Consider the following 25,466-nt stretch of genomic DNA (forward strand, 5'->3'; position numbering starts at 1 on the left):
TCCCAAGTAGCTGGGATTACAGATGCCCACCACCATGCCCAGCTAATTTTTTGTATTTTGAGTTGACCAGGATGGTCTCAAACTCCTGACTTCAGGAGATCCGCCTGCCTCAGCCTCCCAAAGTACTGAAATTACAGGTGTAAGCCACCGTGCCTAGCCAACATTATGCCTTTGAAATCCCTGTTGAACATAGTTGTGGTTTATTTTCTTTCCTACACAGCATTCATTATATGAACATATCATGACGTAACAATTTTCCACAAACATTTAAATTATTTCCTTTCTTTTCTCCCTCCATTATGTAAATCACTACTACGAATAGTCTTTTTTAATTTTTTTTTTTTTTTGAGACAGAGTTTCGCTCCTGTTGCTCAGGCTGGAGTACAATGTCGAGGTCTCAGCTCACTGCAACCTCTGCTTCCCGGGTTCAAATAATTCTTCCGCCTCAGCCTCCCAAGTAGCTGGTATTACAGGCACCTGCCACCACACCTGGTTCATTTTTGTATTTTCAGTAGAGATGGGGTTTCACTATATGTTGGCCAGGTTGGTCGAGAACTCCTGACCTCAAGTGATCTACCCACCTCAGCCTCCCAAAGTGCTGAGATGACAGACGTGAGCCAGCACGCCCAGCATTTTTTTTTTTTTAATAGAGAAAAGGTCTTGCTATGTTGCCCAGGCTGGTCTCAAACTCCTGGGCTCAAGCGATCCTCGCACCTCAGCTTCCCAAAGTGCTGACATTACAGGAAAGAGCCACTGTGCCTGGCCTGAATATTCTTCTATAGTTTCCTGACGCATGTGTACCAGCATTTTTCTAGGGTGGAACCGTTGGGTTGGAGGGGGCACAAAAGGCTTTTGGGAAAGGAGAAAGGAACAAATTGGATATCTACGATTGGTTTTCCTTTTCTTTTCTTTTTTTTTTTTTGAGACAGAGTCTTGCTCTGTTGCCCAGGCTGGAGTACAGTGGTTCGATCTCAGCTCACTATAACCTCTGCCTCCCCGGTTCAAGCAATTCTTGTGTCTCAGCCTCCCAAGTAGCTAGGACTACAGCTGCCTGCCACCATGCCCAGCTAAATTTTGTATTTTTAGTAGAGATGGAGTTTTGTCATGTTGCCCAGGCTGGTCTCAAATGCCTGACCCCAGGTGATCTGCCCGCCTCGACCCTCTAAAATGCTGGGATTACAGGTGTGAGCCCTCGTGCCCATCTACTGTTTTCTATTTAGAAATTGTTAATCTGGATCCCTCCTACCATTCAGCCATTTACAATACATTTGTCGAGCATAAAGAGCAACTTTCGTGGCCGAATACAGTAGCTTATGCATGTAATCCCAGCATTCTGGGAGGCCGAAGTGGGTGGATCACCTGAGGTCGGGAGCTCGAGACCAGCCTGACCAACATGGAGAAATCCTGTCTCTATTAAAAATACAAAATTAGCCAGGCATGGTGGCATGTGCCTGTAATCCCAGCTACCCCAGAGGCTGAGGCAGGAGAATCTCTTGAACTCAGGAGGCGAAGGTTGCAGTGAGCCGAGATCGCGCCATTGCACTCCAGCGTGGGCAACAAGAGTGAAACTCTTGTCTCAAAAAAAAAAGAGTGACCTTCATATCCACAGCAAAGAGGTCACTGGAAGCCATTTCTTGCAATATGATGTCATCTCTGTAGCCAGTGTTGACTGGGTTACAAGAGGGTACCAAGAAGCTTTTCAAAGGCTGTGCCAATGTACACTTCCAGCAATATCTTCTTCATTTTCTTGATACAGTCTTGCTCTATTGCCCAGGCTGGAGTGCAGTGGCAAGGTCTCGGCACACTGCAACCTCTGTCTCCCAGGCTCAAGTGATTCTCCTGCCTCATCCTCCCGAGTAGCTGAGATTACAGGCAAACGACACCACACCCAGCTAATTTTTGTATTTTTATTAGAGACAAGGTTTCACCATGTTGGCCAGTCTGGTCTCGAACTCCAGACCTCAGCTGATCTGCCTACCTCAGCCTCCCAAAGTGCTGGGATTACAGGCATGAGCCACTGTGCCCAGCCCTAGCAAGATCTTCTTAAGCTTGAGTACAACTCCTTATTTTCCCAAAGCACAGCTAAGACTAAGGGTTCCAAGTTTTTAAAAAGATTAAATGAAACTCTGAGCATAATACAAGAAAAATACTGGCTGGGTGTGGTGGCTCATGCCTGTAACCCCTGCACTTTGGGAGGGCGAGGTGGGTGGATTACTTGAGGTCAGGAGTTTAAGACCAGTCTGGCCAACATAGTGAAAACCCATCTCTACTAAAAAATACAAAAAATTAGCCAGGTGTGGTGGCAGGTGCCTGTAATCCAAGCTACTTGGGATGCTGAGGCAGGAGAATCACTTGAACCGGGGGACAAAAGTTGCAGTGAGCTGAGATTGTGATACTGCACTTCAGCCTGGGCAGCGACAGAGCAAGACTCCATTTCAAAAAAAAAGAAAAAGGAAAAACCTGAAACTAAATAGCCTAATTTCTTGTTGGAGTTCTTTGGTCATGTCCATTCTTTGTGGAGTCTCTATTCAGTCAAATTGTCTGTGGGCCAACTCGTCTTGGCAGGAAAAGCCTCCTTATCCAGTTTTGCCTTTCCCCAGAGAAAATAAAGTTGGGGGGGTGTCTAAGAAAATAAAGGCCCTCCCTCTCCAAAAACAGAAACGACAAAAAACAAGCAAGAATTAACACGCTACCTGCAAAGTCACCACCCTGCCTCCAGGGTGGCCTTTCAATTCACTGTGCATTGTATTGTTTGTAACCTAACAAACAATATAATGAGCTTCTTGATTCCAGAATGAAATTTTGCTTTACTATTAACATATACCCAGAAGACCCATTAAACTGTTTTTCCAAAAGAGCAGTCTTTCCTTAGAGATAAATTGTATAACTACTTCTAGAGTAGCTCTGTTGGCTAAAGCCTCTTAGCGTGTAGTAACAGAAACTAAGTCAAGCCAGCTTAAGCAGAAAAGGAGAATTTGTTCTAAGGATATAAAGATATAGTAAGGTATCAAAAAAGAATTTCTCATTGGCCAACTTGGATAAGGTGCCCTCCTGTAATCCAGTTAACACTGGTAGAGAGATGAGGTGACAGTATACCAGATGGCTTTCCATGAATCTTTGCTGTGAACAAGAAGGGATTAATTTATGCTCAAGTAATGTTTTGTAAATGGCTGAATGGTAGGGAGGATCCCGATGAACAAATTCTAAATAACAAAACGAATAGCAGGTATCTCATTTGTTCCATTTTCCTTTCCAAAGAGTCAACAGTTATTTTATGAGTTGATTATCTTTATAAAAACTACATTCATTAACAAAAATGCAAGATCTCAACTATATATCTTTAGTTATATACACATATATGTATATGTACATATATATTATATATATATTCTTCTCAAAGACAACAATTTAGAGTCCTCCTCATCCCAATCTGTCAGAGAAATACAAAGCAGTTTCTTAGACTTGACATCATTGAGATTTGGAGCCAACCAGATAATTCTTTGTTGGGAGGGGAGGGAGATGTTCTGTGCACTGTAGGATGTTTAGCAGCATCCCTGGCCTCTACCTTGTAGATGACAGTAGCACTCCCCTCCTCCCCATGCAAAAACATCTCCAGATGTTGCCAAATGTCCCTGGGGGGACAAAAGTCTTCCAAAAGAACCACTGGTATAAACAAATCAACTGGAAGTGGTGGCACACGCCTGCAGTCCCAGCTATTTGGGAGGCTGAGGCAGGAGAATCACTTCAGCCCAGGTGTTTGAGACCAGCCTAGGCAACATAGGTAGATCTCTACAGAAAAATACAAAAATCAGCTATGAGTGTTGGTGTGCACCTATAGTTCCAGCTACTCGGGAGGCTGAAGAGTGAGGATCAATTGAGACCAGGAGGTTGAAACTGCAATGAGCTATGATCTCACCATTGCATTCTTCAACAGGGACCCTATCTCAAATAATAAATAAATGGAAGGAAGAAAGAAAGAAATCCCAGCTTGGTCATTTACTCTATTACTTTGGGCAATTGTCTTATGTTCCCAGAACTTCAATTTCCTTATTTACAAAATGGGAATAACTTTTTGAGATTATTTTAGAGCTATTGCAAGGACCAGAACACATAAGCACAAACCACAAAATATGTCGCAGTGTACAGGACAGAGCAGGTTCTCCGTAAATAACAGTATTTGCCAATTTATTTTTTTGTAAATATGAGATATATGGGACACTTGATGTGGTTACAGTCAGGTGGAAACTGACCTATGAGGGAGATACACAGATAGGTACAGTCTATCTGTTTATTTTCTATCTTGCAGATATAAGAAAGTACCTGATATAGAAAGTATCTGAGACTGGGTTATTTATTAAAAAAACAGAAATTATGGCCAGGCACAGTGGCTGATATAAGAAAGTACCTGAGACTGGGTTACTTAAAAAAACCAGAACTTTTGGCTAGGCACAGCGTCTCACATCTTTAATCCCAGCACTTTGGGAGGCAAAGACAGGCAGATTATGTGAGTGCAGGAGTTCGAGATCAGCCTGGGCAACATGGTAAAACCTAGTCTCTACAGAACAACAACAACAAAAAACAGCTGGGTGTGGGTGTGGTGGTGCACACCCGGGAGGTAGACGTTGAAGTGAGCCGAGATTGTGCCGCTGCACTCCAGCCTGGGTGATAGAGACCCTGTCTCAAACAAACAAAATACCCCAGAGATTTCTTTCTCACAGTTCTGGAGGCTGGGAAGTCCAAGATTAAGATGCCAGCAGGATGGTATCTGATGAGGGCATGGTGGCCACTTCCAATATGGCACCTTGCTGCTATGTCCTCCCAGGGGGACCAATGCTGTGTCCTCACATGACAGAGGTATGTAAGGGCAATGAAAAGGACTAGCTTGTTCCTCTCAACCTTTTATGAGGTTGCTAATCCCATGCCCTCATGACTTAATCATGTCCCACCTCTTAATACTACCAGACTGGTGATTAAGTTTTAACATACGAATTTTGGGGGATACATGCATACGACAGTAGATATACTGTAGAAAAGAATAGTCCATAAATTGCCCAGTAGTAACACTTTGCATATTTTACCTTTTATTACTGTGAATATACTTTGTTTCATAAGGCTTTTTAAATTTTTCAAAACTGCAGCAAGTGCCTGATTATTTAGGGCTTATCTAGTGGACTATTTACTTCATTAATTATGTGCTGTACAACAGGAAAAAGAGAGACGGGAAATGACTTCTGCAGAGACTGAATCATCTTTATGTCCCCCCTATAGTAGTTGGCACTTAGTATATATTACATAAATAGTAGGCTGGGTGCAGTGGCTCATACCTTTAATCCCAGTACTTTGGGAGGCCGAAGCAGGTAGATCACTTAAGCTCAGGAGTTCAAGACCAGCTTGGGCAACATGATGAAATCCTGTCTCTACAAAAAATATAAAAAGTAGCAGGATGTGTTGGCATGTGCCTGTAGACCCAGCTACTCGGAAGGCCAAAGTGGGAGAACGGCTTGAGCCCGGGAGGCGGAAGTTGGACTGAGCCGAGATCCAGCTGCAGCCTGGGTAACAGAGGGAGACCCTGTCTCAAAACAAGCAAATAAACAACAAATCAAAAAATCTCTCTAAGTCCCAAAATGAAATGTTCTCCAAGATATATGTTAAGTGAGAAAAGCAAGGTGCCAGCTGGGTGCGGTGGCCCATGCCTGTAATCCCAGCACTTTGGGAGGCTAAGGAGGGTGGATCACCTGAGGTCGGGAGTTTGAAACCAGAGTGACCAACATGGAGAAACCCTGTCTGTACTAAAAATACAAAATTAGGTGGGCATGGTGGCACCTGCCTATAATCCCAGCTACTCAGAAGACTAAGGCAGGAGAATTGCTGGAACCTGGGAGGCAGAGGTTGTGGTGAACCGAGATTACGCCATTACACTCCAAACTGGGCAAGAAGAGCAAAACTCTGTCTCAAAAAAAAAAAAAAGAAAGAAAGAAAAGAAAAGAAACCACATCTTTACTAAAAATACAAAAATTAGCCGGGCATGGTGGCGTGCACCTGTAGTCCCAGATACTTGGGAGGCTGATGCAGGAGAATCATTTGAACCTGGGAGGTGGAGTCCAGTGAGCCAAGATTGCACCACTGCACTCCAGCCTGGGCGACAGAGTGAAACTCCGTCTCAGACAACAACAACAACAACAAAAGAAAAGCAAGGTGCTGCATGCTGCACAGTAAGTAAACACTGGAAATGTAAACTCTTCATATAGATATGATACATATAGTGAACATAAGTAGGGAGATTTCAGTGTTTAATTTTATGCTTTTTTTGAATTTTGTAGTATAGAAATATATGGTCAAAGAATTACATTTAAAAATTCCTCCCTCACAGGTTGGAACCTGAAAAAAAAAATTCCTCCCTTCTAAAAAACGTATTTTAGGCTGGGCGTGGTAGCTCATGCCTGTAATCCCAGCACTTTGGGAGGTTAAGGCGGGAGATCACCTGAGGTCAGGAGTTTGAGACCAGACTGGCCAACATGGTAAAACCTCGTCTCTACTAAAAATACAAAAATTAGCCAGGCATAGTGGCACGTACCTTTAATCCCAGCTACTCGGGAGACTGAGGCAGCTACCCGGGAGAAGGAGGTTGCAGTGAGCTGAGATCATGCCATTGCACTCCAGTCTGGGCGACAAGAGCAAGACTTTGTCTCAAAACAAACAAAAAAACAAACAAACAAAATATTTTAAAATATGGAAAGAATATGCCAGAAAATTTTAGTGTGTTTTTTTTTTTTTAATTTTTTTGATCAGGCAGTCTCCTGAGCCAGAGTAGACTCACAGAGACTCCCTACTGTTTTTAAAGTACACAACCAACTAATTCATTAAGAAAACTGGCTGGGCATCGTGGCTCATGCCTGTAATCCTGGCACTTTAGGAGACTGAGGTGAGAGGGTCTTTTGAACCCAGTATTTGCAGATCAGCCTGGATAACATGGCGAAACTCCACATCTACAAAGAAAAGAATCAGAAAATTAAAGTAGTTTGTATTTTTCTCTCAAGGTAAGCATTTTCTGCTTCTAGGCATACCATAGGAACCACCTGAAACTGACTAATCACAGTTCTTAAAAATGACCTCTACTCACCCAAGATAAAATCCAGTAATATGGCCAGGCATGGTGGCTGACGCCTGTAATCCCAGCACTTTGCAAGGCTGAGCCGGGCAGATCATGAGATCAAGAGATTGAGACCATCCTTGCCAACATGGTGAAACCCCATCTCTACTAAAAATACAAAAATTAGCTGGGCATGCTGGCATGTGCCTGTAGTCCCAGCTACTCAGGAGGCAGAGGCAGGAGAATTACTTGAACCCAGGAGGCGGAGGTTGCAGTGAGTCAAGATTGTGCCACAGCACTCCAGACTGCCATCTCAAAAAAGAAAAAAAAAAATCCAGTTATACTAGTATCAATTAGCCAGTGCAAGATAAAAGGCTTTTTGTAGGCTGCTTCTGCAAATATGAACACACCATCCTCTACAATGTCTTTGTTCTATTCTGCATTAAAGTTGATTTTTCTCTAAGTTCGTAACTGTAGTTCTAGAGTTATTAAAACGACTGTGCTCATCTGGTATACTTTCTATGTACAGAATCTCAACTGCTGCATGGAATTATTACTTAGAAAAAAAGTCTTTTTTATTTTTTGAAACAGAGTCTCAATCCTTTGCACTGCCTGGCGTGCAGTGGTGTGATCTCAGCTCACTGCAACCTCCGTCTCTCAGGTTCAAGCGATTCTCCTGCCTCAGACGCCTGAGTAGCTCAGATTACAGGGTATGTGCCACCATGCCCAGCTAATTTTTTATATTTTTAGTATAGATGGGGTTTCATGTTGGCCAGGCTGGTCTTGAACTCCCGACCTTGTGATCCACCTGCCTCGATCTCCCAAAGCACTGGGATTACAGGTGGGAGCCACTGCGCCCAGCCCAGAAAGAAATTTGTAAGGCTGGGCATGGTGGCTCACGCCTGTAATCCCAATAATGCAGGAGGCCAAAATGGGTCAGGAGATCAAGACTGGTCTGACCAACATGGTGAAACCCTGTATCTACTAAAATATAAAATTTAGCTGGGCATGGTAGCAGGCACCTGTAATCCCAGCTACTCAGGAGGCTGAAGCAGCACAATAGCTTGAATGCGGAAGGTGGAGGTACAATGAGCCAAGATTCTGCCACTGCACTCCAGCCTGGGTGACACAGAGACTCAGTCTCAAAAAAAAAAAAAAAAAAAGACATTTATAAATGTTACATGGCTTATAAATTGCCAGTGTAACCCTTTTTTTGGTAGTAAGATATACATAACATAAAATTTAACATCTTAACCATTTGTTTTGTTTTGTTTTGTTTTTGGTGACAGAGTCTTGCTCTGTCACCCAGCCTATATATATATATATATATATTTTTTTTTTTTTTGAGAGAGAATGGAGAGGAGGAAAAAGGAAGAGAAAGAGAGAGAGAGAGAATGGGGAGGAGGAAAAAGGAAAAGAAAGAGGGAGAGAGAATGGGAGTATTGCTTTCTTGCCCAGGCTAAAATACAATTTAGTAATGGGTGTTGAAAACCTCTTGTATACTGATAATTATACTTAATGATGTAGTCAGGAAGGAATAAGGGAAGAAGATAACAAACAAACAGCCAACCAATATTTCATTTAAACCTATGAAATGCTATGCGATTACTGAGGAGTGATTTACTTCCAATTATATAGTCACTTTTGGTCAGCCTATATTTTTAGTAGAGACAGGGTGTCACCATATTGGCCAGGCTGGTCTTGAACTCCTGACCTCAAGTGATCCACCCACCTCGGTCTCCCAAAGTGCTGCTATTACAGGCATGAGCCACTGCTCCTGGCCCTCATCTTTGTAAGGTATATTGCCGAGTCAAAATAAGGAAACTGAGGCCAGTGTGAGAAAATGAGAATCCAATTTATTCAGCTCCCAGGAGGTTCTGTGGTCCGGGAAGGGGCCAGAGAAGTCGCACTGGGCTTCTCAGGGTGTGGGGTTTTATAGGGAGTGGAGGTAATTGATTGGTCTTTAGGGAAACAAAGAGCAAACAGTTTCATTGGTGAGTTTCATTGGTATGGGGGTTTGATTGATCACTAGGGAAACAAACAGCAGACAGTTTCATTGGTGAGGGGAAGTCAAGGTGCCAATGGGGCGAGCTACCATTGGTTGCCAGGCAGGACTACTGGTGGGTTGACCGGCTGGGGAGGTTAATGTTAAGCTGCCGTTGGACAAATCTTTGGTGGGCTTTTTAAATTTTGAAGGGGTCGAGTGAGGAATGCAGGAGTGGGTGTGTGGAGCCTGCATAGAGAGACCGGCACGGGGAGAGATAAGTGTGTTAGCATGGAGAGGCCGGCATGGGGAGAGATAAGTGTGTCCATTTAGCTCCCGGCAAGGCAGCCGGCCTTACAATCTTAACCTTTTTAAATTTCAGTGGTGTTAAGTAAATTCACACTGGAAGCACACCATAGCTAGAATGACTCCAGCTCCGGAAACTGACCACTTCAACCTTCCAAGTAGCTGGGACCAGAGGTGCACACCATCATTCCCAGCTACTATTTTAGAGCAATCTTACACAAACAATCCACAGATATGAAGAAAATCAGAAGTGGAGGGCAGTCAGTCCCAAATGAAGTTTATAAGATTATCATTAAAATATGCAACCAAGTCAGATTTTAAATATTTGGGAAAATGGAAAACTCAAGTTGTGAGCATATAAATATAAACTATAGCAGATTAGAATGTACTGATTGTGTTAACTGTTTCTAATAGCTGTTTCATAATGAGTTCAAAAAATACCCTTAAATACAAGGAGTTGCATTTTTCAGTGTCCATTTCTATGGGAATATTACTTAGGTACACTCTGCCCAGAGTCTGTGAGACATTATTTTCCATTGGAATGCTGGAATGCTTTCACAAAAGAACTCTATTTTTAAAACCGACTTATTTTAAAACAAGGTTCATTTGGAATAGCACAGTTTATTATGGCTTAAAAGTCTGGCAATGAATAATTTTATCATTTGAAACTGGAACACTGTCCCAACACTGAAACAGATACACTTGGCAGAAGCAGTCTTACTAAGACCACTGGTCTGAGAGAGGTCAGGACTCCATATGGAGGTTCCCAAAACAAGATGAAGATAAGGATTTGAGCTTTTATGAAGTTGGCAGTTAAATCTGTAGAAACAAATACTGGTGAGTTTTGTGGAGGGTGCGGGGGAGGCAATTTCTGAGATGTTATTTATAAACATGATAATCTAGAGTGAAACAAGAAAATGGGAGAATTGCTGATTCTCATTCTCTTTCTGCCAGTAAAGCTTTAAATAGAGAAGTTGCCCATAGATTGATCTGGTATATTACAGCTAAAGGAACAATCAACAGGCTTAAGAAAAGACTCATTAACAACTTTAATTTGGAAGGAAACCTTAAAACATATATTATACCTTATAACATATTACACTTCAACTATATGTCTATTCCAGCTCTCCATTTGTCTGACATTGGAAAAATTACCTCTCAATATCAAATCTACTATCCTTGAAGTGAAGATAATAATGGTACCCAACTTTGATTACTGTCACAAATGCCTGAAAATCACTCAGTACCATGTGTAGCATTTTATAAACATCCAATAATTGTTAGCTATTATTATTAATAAATGCACCATATGTGTGTTAACTCAAAGATGATACAAACTCGGGATACAAATAAGGATAAAGGAAAGATGAGTAAGATTCTCGTGGTCCTTAGATATCATCACTATCTAAGAGAGAATGAGTCACCTGAAGGTCAAAATAAGATTTGTTAAAGTATCTCACTACAGAGCAATTTTTTGTATTATTACAGATCAGGGTTTCTCTATTTTCTTTTGGAAATGTCTCTGAGTCACATATATCAGGGTTTCTGGGGGGCCAGATAATCCTGTGTTGTGAGGAGCTGTCCTGTGCATTGTAGGATGTTTAGCAGTATCTCTGGCTTCTACCCATTAGATGCCAGAAGCATCCCTCACCATCCTGCATTTTTGTACTGCTGTGGACTACCAATGTCAGCCTCAAAGACCAAGCTGGGATATGAGTTTCTACTCCTGATCTTTATAACAATCCCAGCGTCTGCCTCTTCTCTGGCCATCAGTTTGCCCAGGACCTGGGCATCACCACCTATACACTGGGAACTCCACTGCTGGCAAATGTCAGGCACCAAAAAGGTAGACTCTCAATTTGGAAGTTGGAAACTTAGCAAAACAAACTGCAAAGATTAAGTATTTTTTTTTTTTTTTGAAAGACAAAGTTACATTCTTGTTGCCTAGGCTGGAGTACAATGGTGCAATCTTGGCTCACTGCAACCACTACCTCCTGGGCTCAAGTGATTCTCCTGCCTCAGCCTCCCCAGTAGCTGGGATTACAGGTGTGCACCACCATGCCAGCTAATTTTGTATTTTTTTTTTTTTTAGCAGAGATGGGGTTTCTCCATTTTGGTCAGGCTGGTGTTGAACTCCTGACCTCAGGTGATCCATTCTCCTCGGCTTCCCAAAGTGCTGGGATTACAGGGGTGAGCCACCATGCCCAGACTCTTTTTTTTTTAAACACATGGAGTCTTGGTATATTTCCCAGGCTGGACTTGAACTCTTGGCTTCAAGTAATCCTCCTGACTTAGCCTCCTAAGAGTTTTCTCCCATGTAACATAAGTAACCACATATTATCAATTTTGCCTTTGGCCTATAAAGTCTAAAATATTTACTATCTTGGCCTTTATAGAAAAAAATCTGGGCCAGGCATGGTGGCTCATGCCTGTAATCCCAGCACGTTGGGAGGCCAAGGTGGGTGGATCACCTGAGGTCAGGAGTTCAAGACCAGCCTGACCAACATGGTGAAACCCCATCTCTACTAAAATACAAAAATTATATGAGCATGGTGGCGGGTGCCTGCTACTTTGAAAAAAAAAAAAAGAAAAATATCTGTTGACCCTCGTTTTGTTTTATTTATTTATTTATTTATTATTTTTTGTAGGGTCCACCCCTACTAGGGTTGTGGGGTGTCCCCTATCATTGTGCTAAGGTGCTGGATCTGAGAAATAAAGAGATAAGGCACAGAAAAACAAAGAAAGCACAGCTGGACTCGGGGGGCCAACGCCACTTAAGTGGAGACAGGCAAGGCCCCAAATGTCCAGGAGCGTCTGTTTTTATTAGGTATAGGTTAGGGGGCAGGGTAGTGACTGAGGTCATCTTAAGAACAGTGATAGGGTCAAGATAATCACAGGTGCGATAAGCAAAGGGTCCACCCCTATTAGGTCACCAAGGCAAGAAGGTGGGCCGTGTGCAGCAAGGGGTCCACCCCCATTAGGTCACTGAGGCAAAGTGGGCTGTGCGCAGTGAAGAGGGTGCAGTGTGCAACATCTCTTATCTAGGGGCAGGCTACTACTAAGGAATTCTATAGGAGGATGCTTTGAGTCAGCACAGTAGCTAAAGAGCTGACAGGGTATACAGCTATCTACTAGCAGCTTCCAATGATTTCTAGAGGAGGCGGCTTCAGAGTGAGCTGACAGCGTTCATAGCCACCAAGGGCGATTATACTGGAGGGGTTTTAAGCCCTCAGACAGTTGAGGGATTGCCTGCCAGAAGCCAGCTTTCCACAAGAACTGGACACAAGATACTGCGACTCCCTTACAGGAGGAGCGATTCTTGCTCCAAGCCTGCCATACAGCGGGTATCTTTACGATACTGAACGCTGATGCCTGGGCCAGCCTGCCATGTAGTGCATGCCCTTTCAAGCAGGGGCACTACCAACTGGGCCAAAAATTGTTGTCCTGGTATGGCTGTTTTTCCCTAGTACACGCTCTGCACCCTGTCTGCTCTTGACATTCCTCCGACTACAAACTAAGATATGATTATATACATAAAGAATACATAGAAAGAAATACATGAGCAGTAAATTATTCTTCAGGGACTAATTGTGCCAGAGGTCTGCCTAACTCTCCTTCCTTGGTACCCAGAAGGGGTGTTACCCAGTTTTTTGAGATGGAGTCCCTCTGTCACCCAGGCTGGAGTACAGCGGCACCATCTGGGGTCACCGCAACCTCCGCCTCCCGGTTTCAAGCGATTCTCCTGCCTCAGCCTCCTGAGTAGCTAGGGTTACAGGCATGTGCCACTACGCCTAGCTAATTTTTGTATTTTTAGTAGAGAAAGGGTTTTGCCATGTTGGCCAGGCTGGTCTCAAATTCCTGGCCGCAATCCCAAAGTGCTGGGATTACAGGTGTGAGCCACTGGACCTAGTTGACCCTTGTTTTAGATAAGTACTTATTTAAATTACCAATCACCCAGGAACGTGTCCTGGCATTTGACGTTTATTCCACACGATATCATCTATGTAGCAAAAAATGTTAACTATAAGTAAGTAAATAAACACTTGAAAGATTTTTCCAACATAAATACCCATGGAGCCTACACTTGGGTTAGAAACTATTGCTAATGTCTAAGAGGACAGTTTTCAGTTTAAAACTAAATGAGACCTTAGCAATTAATCACTAATAATTGGCCGATTGCCATTACTTTACAGTAGTGGCCACAGGTAGAACTGGGAACTATGAATTACAACTCTACCTTTCTTAAAAGGGCTTCACAGGTATCCCAATGCTTGCAAGGATTAATGGGTTTTTATTCCCTGGAAAGACTCACTATCCAGGCCTATCTTACCCTGCTTACTTCACCTTCGGACACTCCATATTTCTCTCTCTCCCCCTCTGAGTGTGAAGTACACTTAACTATCGATAGCATCAGGCAACCCTTTCCCAAATGCGTCCCCAACAAGCTACGGACTGTTACACCTCTGGACCTTTTATTGATTGACTGATTGATTGAGACAGAGTCTCGCTCTGTTGCCCAGGCTGGAGGGCAGTGGCGAAATCTCGGCTCACTACGACCTCCGCCTCCTGGGTTCAAGCTATTCTCCTGCCTCGGCCTACTGAGTAGTTGGGAGTAGAGGCATGTGCCAGCATGCCCAGCTAATTTTTGTCTTTGTTAAAGTAAAAACAGGGTTTCACAAGGCTGGTCTCAAACTCCTGATCTCTGCCCATTTTGGCCTCCCAAAGTACTGGGATTACAGGCATAAGCCACTGTGCCCGGCCCTGGACCTTTTAATTGATGCTTTTCCCTTTGCACAGAATGTTCTTCCCATCTTCTTTTCCCAATGTAACACCTACTTTTGAGTCCAACTCAACATCCTTCACCCAGACTATGCCTATACCCCAAACACTTTGAGTAGATTTCTATTATACTACATTGTGGTAGTTGTGGTAGTAATTTCTGTGTGTGTGTCTCTCTCTCTTTTTTTTTTTTTTTTTTTTTTGAGATAGAGTCTCACTCTGTTGCCCAGGCTGGAGTACAATGGCACAATCTCAGCTCACTGAAACCTCCGCTGCCCGGGTTCAAGTGATTCTCCTGCCTCAGCCTCCCAAGTAGCTGGGATTACAGGTGCGTGCTATCACACTCGGCTAATTTTTTCTATCTTTAGTGGACACAGGGTTTCAACACATTGGCCAGGCTGGTCTTGAACTCCTAACCCTGTGATCCACCTGCCTTGGCCTCCCAAAGTCCTGGGATTACAGGTGTGAGCCACTGCACCCGACCTTTTTGGTTTGGTTTTTTTTTTTTTTTTTTGAGACAGAGTTTCACTATATTGCCCAGGCTGGAGTGCATGGCATGATCTCAGCTCACTGCAACCTCTGCCTCCCAGACTCAAGTGATCCTCTCACCTCAGCCTCCTGAGTAGCTTGGTCCACAGGTGCGCACCAGCACACCCTGGCTTATTTGTGTATATTCTGTAGAGATAGGGTTTCGCCATATTGCCCAGGCCAGTCTCAAATTCCTGGGCTCAAGCGATCCACCCACCTTGGCCTCTCAAAGTGTTGGGATTACAGGTATGAACCACTGTGCCCAGCCTGTATCTGTCTCTATTAATAGATGGTGAGTGCTTGGAAGGCACAGACATTGTATTTAGGTATGAATCCCCAGTACCTAATGTAATGCCTAGCACTTCCTAGAAATTCAGTAACTGACTTGTCAATTAATTAAGCATTTGAAGGGTACCGTGTGGCTCTTCCTGTCAAAAAGATAATTCTTCCACCAGACTGCTAAGTAGCCTACCCCTTCTCTTTCATTGCCTCAAATTCTTTCCTCTTTAACATTATTCCTTTGATTTAGAGAACAAAGACTACAAAACTTTATGCTGGCAAGGTCTGCTTCCTTTCATCTTTATTTCTGTTTACCTTATTCCTGGCACTTAGCTCAAGTCTTCAATAATTGCTTAGAGAATTACTTCAATCATATAAACTACTTGAGAGAATAAGATGAAGAGGAAAAAACATGAGTTCTTGCAGTTCCACTAAGTCATTTCCTTCTGCAATTGTGATTTTTTTGGTGTTTTGCTCTTTTCTGTCTTTTTAAAAAATAGAAATAACTATAAATCATTGAATATATCTTATGTCAAATCCAAGTGTTCAAACTGTACAAAACTAAAGTAGCCAAAATGCTTTGCCCCTACAGATTATCTATAGAATACATGCATGGATACATCTAGACAGAGAATGTATACATGTTCTCTTAAAGGAGATTTGGAGAACATTAGTTTTTGTTTTTGCTTTAAATAAAGATGGGGTCTCTGCTGGGCATGGTGGCTCACACCTGTAATCACAGCACTTTGGGAGGCCGAGGCAGGCAAATCACCTGAGGTCAAGAGTTCAAGACCAGCCTGGCTAATATGGTAAAACCCAGTCTCTACTAAAAATAAAAAAATTAGCCAGGAATGGTAGTGGGCGCCTGTAATCCAAGCTACTTCGGAGGCTGAGATGAGAGAATCGCTTGAACCCGGGAGGCAGAGATGGCATGTACGCTGAGATCACACCACTGCACACCAGCCTGGGTGACAGAACGGGACTCCATCCCCCGCCAAAAAGAAAATCAACAACAACAACAACAAACACACAAAGATGGGGTCTCACTGTATTACCCAGGCTTGAACTCCCGGGCTCAAGCAATCCTGAGATTCGGAGAAAATCGGTAGAGTTTAAACAATACAGAACATAGCATATTGCTCTGCCTCATTCCCTACAGTGGGTAATTTTTGAAAGAGAAATGGTGAAAGACCAGGAAATTAATACTCAGCAATGTACACTATTATGACACATTTAACCCACAGTAAAGCAGGGTCAGCAATTCTGCCCTTCACATGACCTTTTCTACCTTTCTTATTGACAAGAGGTAGGGGAATTAAGTGGAACTCATTTTCAAGAGATTTACCTATAAATTCATTAAGCAGGTTGGCACAAGGGGTCTTGGCATTTAGTAGAAAGCTCCTGTGATAATATAAATAACCAAATGTTTCACAAACCTCAGAATCATCCAAGTTTTACTTGTACAATTTTTACCTGTATATTGACTCATGTAAAATATAAATAAATATATTTATTTTGTTTATTTGAGACAGGGTCTTACTCTGTTGCCCAGGCTGGAGTGCAACAGCACTATCTCTGCTCACTGCAACCTCCATCTCCCAAACTCAAGTGATCCTCCCACCTCACCCTCCCAAGTGGCTGGGACTACAGGCACGTGCCACCATGCCCGGCTAATTTTTTTTTTTTTTTTGGTCGAGACAGGGGTTTCACCATGTTTCCTAGGATGGTCTCAAGCTCCTGGGCTTGGCCGGGTGTAGTGGCTCACTACTGTAATCCCAGCACTTTGGGAGACCAAGGCAGGTGGGCCACCTGAGGTCAGGAGTTCAAGACCAGCCTGCCCAACATGGTGAAATCCCATCTCTACTAAAAATACAAAAATTAGCCAGGCATGCTACTGAGTGCCTGTAATCCTAGTTACTTGGGAAGCTGAGACTGGAGAATCACTTGAATCCGGGAGGCAGAGGTTGCAGTGAGCCGAGATTGTGCCACTGCATTCCAGCCTGGGCGACAAGAGCGAAACTCCTCAAAATAAAACAAAAAACTCCTGGGCTCGGCCAGGTGCAGTGGTTCATGCTGTAATCCCAGCACTTGGGAGGCCGAGGAGGGTACATCACCTGAGGTCAGGAGTTTGAGACCAGTCTGGCCAACATGGTGAAACCCTGTCTCTACTAAAAATACAAAGAAATTAGCTGGAAGTGGTGCTGGGCACCTGTAATCCCAGCTACTCAGGAGGCTGAGGCAGGAGAATCACTTGAACCTGGGAGGCAGAAGTTGCAGTGAGACGAGACAGTGCCACTGTACTCCAGCCTGAGTGAAGAGAGAAACTCTGTCACAAAAAAAGAAAAAAACAAACAAAAAAACTGGTCTCAAGCAATCCACCCACCTCAGCCTGCTAAAGTGTTGAGATTACAGGCATGAGCTACCTCGCCCAGCCAACAAATGTATTTTAAAAAGCAGCCATCACTATTGTAAAAAGAAAACCAGAATCACTTGGCACAAGTATAAGTTATCCATTAAAATAAGTTTGTAGATACAGATGTTATCACATTCTAGCTGCATGCAGCTGTTCTGCCTACTGTAACATTAGGGAAGTTTTTTTTTTTTTTTCTTGTTTTTGTTTTTTTTTCTGCTGGTTTTATAGGGAAGTGTTAAAGATCACTAAACCTGGAATAGGACATCAAAAAGAATAAAAAAAAAAAAAAATCGGCCAGTATGGTGGCTCATGCCTGTAATCCCAGCACTTTGGGAGGCCGAGATGGGTGAACTACTTGAGGTCACGAGTTAGGGACCAGTGTGACCAACATAGAGAAACCCCTGTCTCTACTAAAAATATAAAAATTAGCGGGTGTGGTGGCAGAAGCCTATAATCCCAGCTACTTGGGAGGCTGAGGCAGGAGAATCGCTAGAACAGGGGAGGCAGAGATGGCAGTGAGCTGAGATCATGCCACTGCACTTCAGCCTGGGTGACAGAGTGAGACTGTCTCACAAACAAACAACAAAAACAAAATTACAGCCTGGCATAGTAGTTTACGTCTGTAATCCCAGCACTTTGGGAGGCCGAGGCGAGTGGATCACGAGGTCAAGAGTTGGAGACCAGCCTGGTGAATATGGTGAAACCCTGTCTCTATGAACAATACAAAAATTAGCCGGGCGTAGTGGATTGCACCTGTAGTTCGAGCTACTCGGGAGGCTGAGGGAGAAGAACTGCTTGAACCCAGGAGGCAGAGGTTCCATTGAGCTGAGATCATGCTACTGTACTCCAGCCTAGGAGACAAGAGCAAGACTCCAACTCAAAAAAAAGTCACTAACTCCAAACAAAAGACATTCTTCCTGATAAGATAAAAAGCACTAAAAAAGACTTGAAAAGCCAATAACTTTCCCTCCCTAGGACTCAATGGAATTTAATGCTGGATCCCTGTACCATCTGAAATCATCGCTTCAGAAACCCTGCAGAACCCAAACCCCCTACCCACTCCTAGATCTTATATTAATAGCTCCCAAAAGAAAATAATCACCACTCTCTCTCTCTCTCAAGCCTAAATAAAAAAGAACAGATTTCATTATCTCATACAGTAGGCAAAACCTTAATAACACTCATCCATGCAGAGTTCTAGGTTTAAAAACCTACCAATGTCCAAAACGGCTAATCCCCAAAAGACAGGGCCACTTGGCTTCCATTAACTTTATATTTTTGGACAAAAGGGGTTGAAGAAACCACCAGAATACAAATGGGGAATCCATTAAGGACAAATATAGGTGACTCTTCTTCCAAAGGGACTTACGTGGCAACGGCTTGAGCAGCCACTCCAATGGCTGGGGTCTGGTCCCTACTAGAGAGGGTGACTTTTCTTCGCTGCCACGGAGGCTGGAACATTGACAGCAGAGACGAACTGCTGGGTCTCGGTGTCTGAAGCTGAAGCCAAAGCCTCAGAGGCAGATGATGCAGTGGCCAGGGCAGATGGTTCCTGATGTCGTTTCTGGCTGGGTAGTAGTTGTGGAGCCCCAACAGCTTGAGCAACTGGCATCTCAGGAACCTTCAGGGCACTTGAAGACTGACTTAAGGAACTCTCCTGCACTACAGATGTGCTGGGAATGGCCTGCTGCATTTGAAGTAGGGCGTGCAGATCCTCGACAGCCTGAGAGGCCTGTGGGTCCGCAATAGGAAAGGACTGGGCAGATAGAGACTGTCCCACATGGACCTGGGTAGCCAGTGACTGAGTTACAGAAACCAAACTAGGTGGTGGAGGCTGAGTTTGAGAGGCCCTAGGAAGATTCCGCAGCGGGTCCTGTGAGGGTACAAGCACCAGGGGCTGGCTCAGGGAGACCGCAGGGACCCGGAGTTGGCTGTGAGAGGCCATGGGGACAGCAGGTTGGCTGTTAGAGGCCAAAGAAACCACAGGCTGGCTCTCAGAAGTACAAATGGCTACAGGGTGTGTAGCAGAGATGGAGGGGGCTACAGTCAGGCTCTTAGAGGGCTGGAGGATGGAAGGCACAGAAGGCACAGGCTGGTGAAGAGGCAACACAGGCCGCTCCGGATGGGTGGGGGGCAGTTGATCGATGGACGGCGGCTGGGCATCCGAGCCTGGGGAGCCAATGGTCTCTGAATTTTTGTCACCTTCAGGCTCGGGACCCAGATCTTCTTTGCCAAAGTCTTGACAAGCATGGCTCCCCCTGACCCCTTCCTCTCCATCTTTGTCCCTGCTCTTTTTTCCCAGCTGTTCTTCTATGTGGACGGAGACAGGCATGGTCAGGAACGCCTCTTTTTGAAGGGTCCTCAGACGGCGCCGCCGCTGCATCAGCCAGTTGGCGGAGATGTTCCCGATGCTCACAGAGAGGCGGTGGCTGGCGCTCTGGCGCAGAGCCTCCACGACGGAGGCGGAGGGCATGCAGGAGTCCTTCTTCAAAGTCTCTTCCGAGAGCAGCTCGATGTTGCCGCTGTACCAGGAAGCCCACCAGAGGAGGCTGAGGAAGATGATGATGGAGCCCAGGTAGACCAGCATGTCGTAGAAGGCCGGGTCCAAGAAGACGCCGGTGAGCAGCACCCCTAAGCCCACCGTGTCGAAGACGACGCCCAGCCAGAAGAAATGCCGGCAGCGGCCCAAGCGCCACTGCTTCCCGGCCGTATTGACCGTCCTTACTGGAAGTTCCATGACGCTCCCACTCTTGCTGCCGCAAGGCCCAAAGAGCCCACGAGGCGGGCGGCGCCGCCACAGGCTGGCTGCGGCCGCTGGGTCCCGATGACAACGCCGTCGGGGCGCGTCGCTCAGGGGGCGGAACCAGAGGGCGGGGAAATTAGGCCCCTTCTCGCCCTTCAGGCAGGTGCGCATGCGCAGTACGCCCCGTCGCCCGCGCGGCCGCTTTCTGCGCCTGCGCAGGGATCTTCACGGTGTGTTCCAGCAAGTCCGCTTCTGCGGGCAGCTTGGGACTCTCAGGCTCTGGGTCTTGATTGCAGGCGTGTTTGCCCTAGTGACGATTATTAACATACTTCTGCTAGTTATAGCTGACCTAGAGTTGAATTGTCTTCAGTTTCTTCCCTTTTGTTGTTTCACGGTTTTCTTTTTTTCTTTTGACCTGTTTATCCAGAACCTTAATACTTAGCACTAAAAAGCGGGGGCTGCTTTTCCCACTGCTTGCAACTGCGAAAGATTGGAACAATGTGTCAAAAATAGAAAAACTGGCTGGAACCGGAAAATTAAATAGCTTAAAAATGAGCTTATTTTGGCTGGGCGCGGTGGCTCATTCCCGTAATCCCATCACTTTGGGAGGCGGAGGAGGGCGGATCGTTTGAGGCAAGGAGTTTAAGACCAGCCCAGCCAACATGGTGAAACCCTGTCTCTACTAAAAAATACAGAAGTTAGCCGGGTGTGGTGGCAGGCGCCTATAATCCCAGCTACTTGGGAGGCCAAAGCAGGAGAATCGCTTGAAGCAGGGAGGCGGAGGTTGCAGTGAGCCGAGATCCAGCTAGGGTGACAGAGTGAGACTCTGTCTCAAAAGAAATAAAAATAAAAGAATTAGAAAATAATGCTCAATTTTTATTTTTTTTAATTTTTTTTAAACCACCTTCTGTTTCAATCAGAAAGTATAGTTATCTCCTTGGGCCTGGCTTGGTGGCTCACGCCTGTAATGCCAGCACTTTGAGAGGCCGAGGCAGGTGGATCATTTGAGGTCAGGAGTTTGAGACTAGCCTAGCCAAAATAGTGACACCCCATCGCTACTAAAAATACAAAAAAATTAGCCAGGCATGGCTGGGCACGGTGGCTCACGCATGTAATTCCAGCACTTTTGGGAGGCCAAGGCGGCCGGATCACCCGAGGTCAGGGGTTCAAGGCCAGCCTGGCCAACATGGTGAAACCTGTTCTCTACAAAAATACAAAAATTAGCTGGGCATGATGGCGGGTGCCTGTAATCCCAGCTACTTGAGAGGCTCAGGTGGAAGAATTGCTTGAACCCGGCAGTCAGAGATTGCAGTGAGCCGAGATTGCACCATTACACTCCGGCCTGGGCAACAAAGTGCAACTCCGTTTCAAAAAAAAAAAAAATTAGCCAGGCATGGTAGTTTATGCCTGTACTCCCAGCTACTCTGGAGACTAAGGCAGGAGAATCGCTGGAACCCAGAAGGTGAAAGTTTCAGTGAGAGGAGACTGTGAAACTGCACTCCAGACTGGGTGACAGAGCAAGACTCCATTTCAAAAAAATAAACTATAATTATTTTTTCATTTGGTTTCATCTGATACTAGTTTGATACAAGAGCCACTTCTAAATGAACGCTATTTCTTAGCTATTGCATTAGCTCAAAGCGCAGTCCCAAAGCAGCAGCAGTAGCACCTGGAACATGTTACAAATGTGAATTACAAAGTGCCACCCAGACTGCCTGAATCAGAAACTCAGGACTGGGTCAGCCCTGGGATTTTGTTGTTGTTGTTTAGTTTGGTTTGGTTTGAGACAGAATCTCGTTCTGTCGCCCAGGCTGGAGTTCAGTGGTGCGATCTTGGCTCACTGCAATTTCTGCCTTCTGGGTTCAAGTGATTCTCTTGCCTCAGGCTCCCAAGTAGCTGGGTTTACAGGTGCACGCCACCACGCCCAGCTAATTTTTGTATGTTTAGTAGAGATGGGGTTTCACCATGTTGGTCAGGCTGGTCTTGAACTCCTGATGACCTCAAACAATCCACCCGCCTTGGCCTCCCAAAATGCTGGAATTACAGGCATGAGCCACTGCGCCTGGCCAGCCCTGTTTTAATAAGCACTTTAATACAAGCTGGAGTTTAAGAACTACGGAGCTATTGCAGTACTTTAGGGCTGTCAAGTTAAATACAGACTACTCAGTTAAACACTGAATAATTTTTTAGTATAATTGGAACCCAAATACTGTCTGAGATATGCTTATACTTTAAAAATTCAGAGTTTAGCTGAAATTTAAATGTAAGTGGGCACACTATATTTTTGTTTGCTAACTATGGTAGTGCTATTTAAATCTTTCTCATGTAGTTTTTAATTTTGGACTTATAAGAACATAAGATGAATGCATCCTTTTTTAGGTTAACTGCTTTTTTTCTTTTTTCTTTTTTATTGAGATGGAGTCTCGCTGTGTCACCTAGGCTGGAGTGTGCAGTGGCACAATCTCAGGACACTACAACCTCCACCTCCCAAGTTCAAGCGATTCTCCTGCCTCAGCCTCTGGAGGATTACAGGCATAGCTGGGATTACAGGCATGCACCACCATGCCTGGCTAATTTTTTGTATTTTCAGTAAAGACAGTGTTTCACCAGGTTAGTCAGGCTAGTCTCGAACTCCTGACCTCTAATGATTCATCCATCTTGGCCTCCCAAAGTACTAGAATTACAGGCATGAGCCACCATGTCTGGCCTGCATTTTTCTTTATATGAGTAATTTGATAAAGAAAATCTGGCCAGGTGTGGTGGCTCATGCCTGTAATCCTAGCACTTTGGGAGGCTGAGGCGGGCGGATCACCTGAGGTCAGGAGTTCAAGAACAGCCTAACCAATATGGTGAAACCCCGTCTTTTTTTTTTTTTTTTTTTGTATTTTTTTTAGTAGAGACGGGGTTTCACCATGTTGACCAGGATGGTCTCTATCTCTTGACCTCATGATCCACCCGCCACAGCCTTCCAAAGTGCTGGGATTATAGGCGTGAGCCACCGCGCCCAGCCAAAACCCCGTCTTTAAAAAAAAAGAAAGTCTGAAAAAGATGATAAAGTTAATTAAAAAAAAAGAAACACTATTCACTGAAAAAGCAGTATGAGCCAGGTGCAGTGGCTCATGTCTATAATCTCAGCACTTTGGGAAGCCGGCCAGGTGGATAGCTTGAGGTCAGGAATTCGAGACAGCCTGACCAACATGATGAAACCCTATCTCTACTAAAAATACACAAATTAGCTGGGCATAGTGGCAGGCACCTGTAATCCTATCTACTTGGGAGGCTGAGGCAGGAGACTGGCTTGGACCCGACAGGCAGAGGTTGCAGTGAGCCAAGATCTCATGACTATACTCCAGCCTGGGCAACACAGGAGTCTCGAACTACTGACCTCAGGTGATCCACCCACCTTGGCCTCCCAGAGTGCTGGAATTACAGGCTTGAGCCACTGTGCCCAGCCAGGACATACTTTTGTTTCTTTCTTTTTCTTTCTTTCTTTTTTTTTTTAAGACAGGGTTTCACCATGTTGGCCAGGCTGGTCTTGAACTCCTGACCTCAGGTGATCCGCCTGCCTCAGCCTCCCAAAGAGCTGAGATTACATGCTTGAGCCACCACGCCCGGCCCATACTTTTGTTTCTTGAAATACCCACTCTTGGAACAGTCTTTCCTACCCACTTGCTAGGCCAACAGAGCGAAGGAGGAGCCAGAGTGTTTATATTTGACCCCAACACCTCTGAAGTTTCTTCATTGGAGCCTAAATAAAGGTGTAAACAAAAATCATGGGCGTCTCCTTTTTTTTTAATTTTTCTATTGCATTTTAGGTTTTGGGGTACATGTGAAGAACATGCAAGATTGTTGCATAGGTACACACATGGCTGTGTGATTTGCTGCTTTCCTCCCCTTCACCTATATCTGGCATTTCTTCCCATGCTATCTCTCCCCAACTCCCCACCCCCCACTGTCCCTCCCCTATTTCCCCCCAACAGATCCCAGTGTGTGATGCTCCCCTCCCTATGTCCATGTGTTTTTATTGTTCAACACCCACCTATGAGTGAGAACATGCGGTGTTTGATTTTCTGTTCTTGTGTCAGTTTGCTGAGAATGATGGTTCCTTTTTTCTTTTTATTTTTTTTAAAGACGGGGTTTCATCTTGTTGGTCAGACTGGTCCTGAACTCCCGAGCTCAGGTGATCCGCCCACCTTGGCCTCCAAAGTGCTTGGATTACAGGCGTGAGCCACCACGCCTGGCCAACGGTTCCATTTTTCTACTGGTTATAGGGCCGTCACAGAATCCTGAGAAGGAAGAATGTCTTCTACATGTGACTCAGGTGGTTTTGATTAAATAAGAGTAAAACATCTAAACTCTTTTTTGTTTTCTGCTCCTATAACAAAATACACACATTGGGTGATTTATAAAGAATAGAAGTTTAAGGCTGGGCATGGTGGCTCACTCCTGTAATCCCAGCACTTTGGGAGGTCGAGGTGGGCAGATCACCTGAGGTCAGGAGTTCGAGACCAGTCTGGCCAACATGGTGAAACCCCATCTCTAGTAAAAATACAAAAATTAGCTGAACATGGTGGTGGAAAGCTGTAATTCCAGCTACTTGGGAGACTAAGGCAGGAGAATTGCTTGAACTCAAAAGGCAGAGGTTGCAGTGAGCTGAGATCCTGCCATCACAGTCCAGCCTGGGTGACAAGATCAAGACTCTCCTGAAAAAAAGAAAAAAGAAAATATTTGGGCTGGGCTGGGTGCAGTGTCTCACGCCTGTAATCCCCACATTTTAAGCAGCCAAGGTGAGAGGATCACTTGGACCCAGAAGTTTGAGACCAGCCTGAAAAACATAGTAAGACCCGTCTCTATTAATTTACTTTATTATTCATTTATTTTTGAGACAGAGTCTCTCTCTGTTGTCCAGGCTGAAATGCAGTGGCATGATCTCGGGTCATTGCAACCTTCGACTTCCCAGTTCAAGCGATTCTACTGTCTCAGCCTCCTGAGTAGCTGAGATTACAGGTGAGGGCCACCACCCCCAGCTAATTTTTGTATTTTAGTAGAGATACGGTTTCACCAAGTTGGTCAGGCTGGTCTCAAACTCCTAACCTCATGATCCACTTGCCTCGACCTCCCAAAATGTTGGGATTACAGGCGTGAGCCACCGCACCAGGCCCTCTAATAATCTAAACATTTTAAATAAATATAGGAAAACATTTGTTAGGTATATAGTAGCTAACAGAAAGGTATCTGAACATAAAATTAAGAAATACCATATTAAATCCAGAAGTACATTAAAAAACACATAAAAAAGCAGCAAAGTGGCCGGGCCCTCCTGGGTGGGGCGACTGGGTCTGGG

General features: G+C 44.7%; 1 protein-coding gene across 2 annotated transcripts in view; it reads right to left on the reverse strand.

Annotated features, from left to right (window-relative positions):
• Positions 1–18,947, reverse strand: part of RRN3 (RRN3 homolog, RNA polymerase I transcription factor) — a 57,221-nt gene extending 38,274 nt beyond the window's left edge. For both annotated transcript variants that reach the window (XM_064362481.1, XM_064362480.1), the window contains exon 1: positions 18,749–18,947. In XM_064362481.1, coding sequence (XP_064218551.1) covers positions 18,749–18,840 — 92 coding nt within the window. In that variant the 5' untranslated portion in view covers positions 18,841–18,947. The remainder of the gene's footprint in view (positions 1–18,748) is intronic.
• Positions 18,948–25,466: the final 6,519 nt, after the last annotated feature.

Source organism: Aotus nancymaae, unplaced genomic scaffold (genome assembly GCF_030222135.1).
Source record: "Aotus nancymaae isolate 86718 unplaced genomic scaffold, 86718_ANA_hifiasm-v0.15.2.pri h1tg000049l, whole genome shotgun sequence".
Lineage (NCBI taxonomy): Eukaryota > Metazoa > Chordata > Mammalia > Primates > Aotidae > Aotus > Aotus nancymaae.